The sequence below is a fragment of the Tupaia chinensis genome, unplaced genomic scaffold, assembly GCF_000334495.1.
Source record: "Tupaia chinensis unplaced genomic scaffold, TupChi_1.0 Scaffold000161_1, whole genome shotgun sequence".
Lineage (NCBI taxonomy): Eukaryota > Metazoa > Chordata > Mammalia > Scandentia > Tupaiidae > Tupaia > Tupaia belangeri.
Genome location: NW_006159632.1, coordinates 1528181 through 1531735, shown reverse-complemented (window position 1 = coordinate 1531735; position 3555 = coordinate 1528181). Strand labels below are relative to the sequence as shown.

The 3555-nt window shown below is 60.1% G+C and overlaps 1 protein-coding gene across 8 annotated transcripts in view; it reads left to right on the top strand.

Moving 5' to 3' along the window:
• LGALS8 (galectin 8) overlaps positions 1-3555 on the top strand; it is a 19568-nt gene that overhangs the window by 2790 nt on the left and 13223 nt on the right. For all 8 annotated transcript variants that reach the window (XM_027770833.1, XM_006145953.3, XM_006145955.3 and 5 more), the window contains exons 2-3: positions 173-322; positions 2667-2755. In XM_027770833.1, the coding sequence (XP_027626634.1) occupies positions 278-322; positions 2667-2755 (134 nt within the window). In that variant the 5' untranslated portion in view covers positions 173-277. The remainder of the gene's footprint in view (positions 1-172; positions 323-2666; positions 2756-3555) is intronic.

Below are 3555 nucleotides of genomic sequence, written 5' to 3'. Positions count from 1 at the left end.
GTCGCTCCCCTGGTGGCGCCGCGGGAGGACGCGCGACCCCTCCCTGCAGCCGCGCGCGCCCGGCGCTCCTCGGACGGGCCTGGCCCCGGCCCCCGCGCGCGTTTTCGGGGCGCACTCGCCGCCGCCCTAGGCCGAAGTCCAGGGCACGGCCTGTGGTTTTGCTTCTACGCAGGGCAGTTGCCCCGGTCTGGACCCGGGTAACCTTTACGTGAAACGCCGAGACCTCCCCTCGTACGCGGAAGACAGACTGGCCGGCGGGGCAGCCGCGACGTGGACAATGACGATGGCCCTGAGCGACCTGCAGAGCATCGTCCACAACCCGGTAACCAGCTTCGGAGGTCTGGACGGCAGTTTCCCCCGGGGCCTGGCGCCGTGCGGAGGGCTGGCGGGGGACACCTGCCGGGCTCAGGGACGCCCTGGCCCTTCTCTTTATCTTGTCTGTGTCGGGGTCCCCGCAGCCACCCAGTGCTCCTGCCAGCATCCGGTCAGTGTCTGGTGAGCCCTGGCCTCGTCTGGGCTCGGTGCTGCTGCTGCTCCTTGGCCAGGGTGATGCTGCGACATGTGGCTCCTTGTCCCTCGCCCAGGTTGGGGTCTGAGCGCTTTCGCGGTTGCGATGGGCAGCTCTGTCACCGGAACCTGCAGTCTGGTCTGGCCTCGCACTGGTAGGGTAGGGTGCCCAGATATGCAGCCCTCAAACCGAGCCCCCTCTGCGCTCAGAGAGGACTCTCTGTGTCTCAGGGCCGTCTGTGACAGCCTTGGGTCCAACCGGCACCCGGTACTAATCACTGGACGGGCAAACAGGAGGATCAGCCAGGGTGTTCCGGGATGTTCCGGCGAGTGATACCAAACCTGGCCCCAGCTTGTCTCATGGTACCATCTCCAATGTGGTCACACCAGTATTTTAGTTTTCATCCATTTTTTTGTAGAGGTTTTTGCTATAGGGCACATGCACTCACCAGAAAGAAAGAGACAGAGAGAGACAGAAAGTGAGAAATTACCCCCCCCCAGGGGGGATGGCCACACCGCAATCCCTTCTCCATTCTCCTGTCGGGATCTTGGGCACGCGCGCACATGCATCCGGTGTGAGTTTAAGCCGCTGGGTCGGAGACTTGAACCATGGTTGACTGCATGGGAGTCCAGAGACATAGCCATTACGCCAATTGCTGGTCCCTTTATCCATTTTTTTAAAATTTAATTTTTTCCGAGCAGGGGCTAAGGGGTGGAGGGAGGCAGAATGTCAGATATTTGAGACGGGCTTTTGCTCTGTCGCAGCTCCTGCCTCACCCTCCAGGTGACTCGACAGAGTGCCCTCGGATAGGTTTTTGCACGTGTGTCCCAGCTCAAAAGCGTGGCATATAGCGCAGTCCTGGGAGCCTGCGTGTCCAGGCATGGAGGGGGGTCCCCAGCCTGAGGGTGGGGACCAGAGCAAGGTGTCGCGAAGGGAATGATGAGACCTGACAGTAGGTCAGGTCCCGGATGTGAATGCTGGGTTCTGGGTGACGGGGGCACAGCCGGAGACCACACACTGGGGAAGGCGTCAGTTGTGGCCCAGGCCTGCAGAAGGAGCTGGGCCAGGGCATCTGGCCGCTCCAGATGAGAGACCCTCCCCAAGCCACAGTGCTCCCCGTTGATCACACAACTCTGCTTCCTAGCTGTGGGTCTGGAAGTGTGGGGAAAGCTGGCCCCGAGTCCCTGGTGGGGCACAGCTTAGTTCGGAGTCCCCTCCAGAGGGTGAGTGCGCCAGTCGCTCTCCTTCAGCTCCTCTGGGCCAGTGGTCTGAGCCCTCTGTTGGGCCCGTTGGGAGCATGGGGAGAGGGAAGGTGGCAGGCCCCGCTGCATGGGTGTCTGGCCGGGAGGAGCATGCTGCAGGGACGTGTCACTTCACAGGGCCTCAGTCAGGGGACATTACAGTAGCCAGTACTGCCGCCTGTGGGGCTCTGCCCCACTCTGACAAGCTGCTCCCTTGCAGGTACGTAGAAGACAAACAGCTTAGAAAATGCTGACTTTGGGGCCAGCAGTTGGTGTAATGGCTCTGTCGCTGGACTCCCATGGAGTCAACTGCGGTTCACGTTCTGGACCCGGTGGCTTAAACTCACAGCGGGCACGTGTGCATGCGTGCCCAAGATCCTGAGAGAAGGGAGGAGAAGGGATTGCAGTGTGACCATCTCCCCAGGGGGTGATTTCTCGCTTTCTATCCTTCTTTCTCTCTCTTTCTGGCAAGTGTACACACCCTTTAGCAAAACCTCTCAAAACAAAAACAAAAACAAACCCAAAAAAACAACAACACCACTGAAAATGCTGACTTGTGGGACCAGCAGATGGCATAACAATTATGTCGCCGGACTTCCACGTAGTCGACTGTGGTTTGAGTCCCAGACCCAGTGGCTTGAAACTCAGTGGGCACATGTGTGTGCATGCCCAAAATCCCGAGAGGAGAATGGAGAAGGGACTGCGGCCTATCTCCCTGGGGGTGATTCTTTGCTATCAGTCTCTCTGGCGAGTGCACCTGCCCTGTAGCAGAAATCTCTCTTAACAGAAAGAAAAAGAAAATGCTGACTCCCCAGCACATTCTGCACAGCCACTGAAGATGTCTTCCCTGCTGCTGCTGAGTCTGGGCTGCACTTGCTCAGTACGGAGTTTTGCTAGTGCAACTCTTGTTCCTCCAGATCATTCCCTACGTTGGCACCATTCCAGAGCGGCTGGAGCCTGGAACCTTGATCGTGATCCGCGGGCACGTTCCCGGTGATGTGGACAGGTGAGGTCTCGGGTGAGCTGTGTTCGTGGGACAGCAGGCAGTGCCCGGGGGAGCCGGGCTGACTGGCAGGCACTCTGAGGCCGGGCTGCGTTTCTTGGCGTCCCTGGCCGAGTGGCACAGGAGCTGGATACGTAGGTAATGACCGTCCGAACCTCCTGTGCCGCTGTGGTCTGGCGTGAAGGGGGGCGTTGTGGTCAGCCTGGACAGCCCGACCTCCTGGGCACCTCGTAAGAGCTGGTGTGGAGGCTCAGTGAGCGTATGCTCTGCTGTGGATGTGGACAGTTGTCTCTCACAGCTGACGCCCAGATACCAGTGAGCTGATGGTGTGACAGCAAGCCAGCCCAGGTTCCTAGTAGCACCCCAGGTCTCTGAGAGGTCAGCCTCTTCTGACGCAGCGCTCTGCTGTCCCAGGGCGGGGCTCTCTGCCTCGTGCCCCGGTGCCACGAGTAGCTGGGTGGCCGCATGTGGTTGGGGCAGGGGTGCTCAGTTTCTGGTTTCCCTCGAGCCTTCATTCCCATCACGTTGGTTTTAACCAGGCAGGCCCAGCTGAAAGGTGGGCCCATCTGTACCCAGGTCGAGCTCAGGGGCTGCTAATGAGGATGAAGGACAGGACAGTGGGCTCCTGGCCCTTTAGGCCACATGGCACGTGCCCCGGGGGATTGGCCATCGTCCATCCACCTTACCCTGGCGTGCTGTGCTTGCTGGGTCTTGCCGCACAGCGCTCCTTTCTGAATCCCGCCACCCCTTTCCACGGCGGAACATAAAGATGCCAGCGGCTGCCGAGGACACGTGCTGCCCCA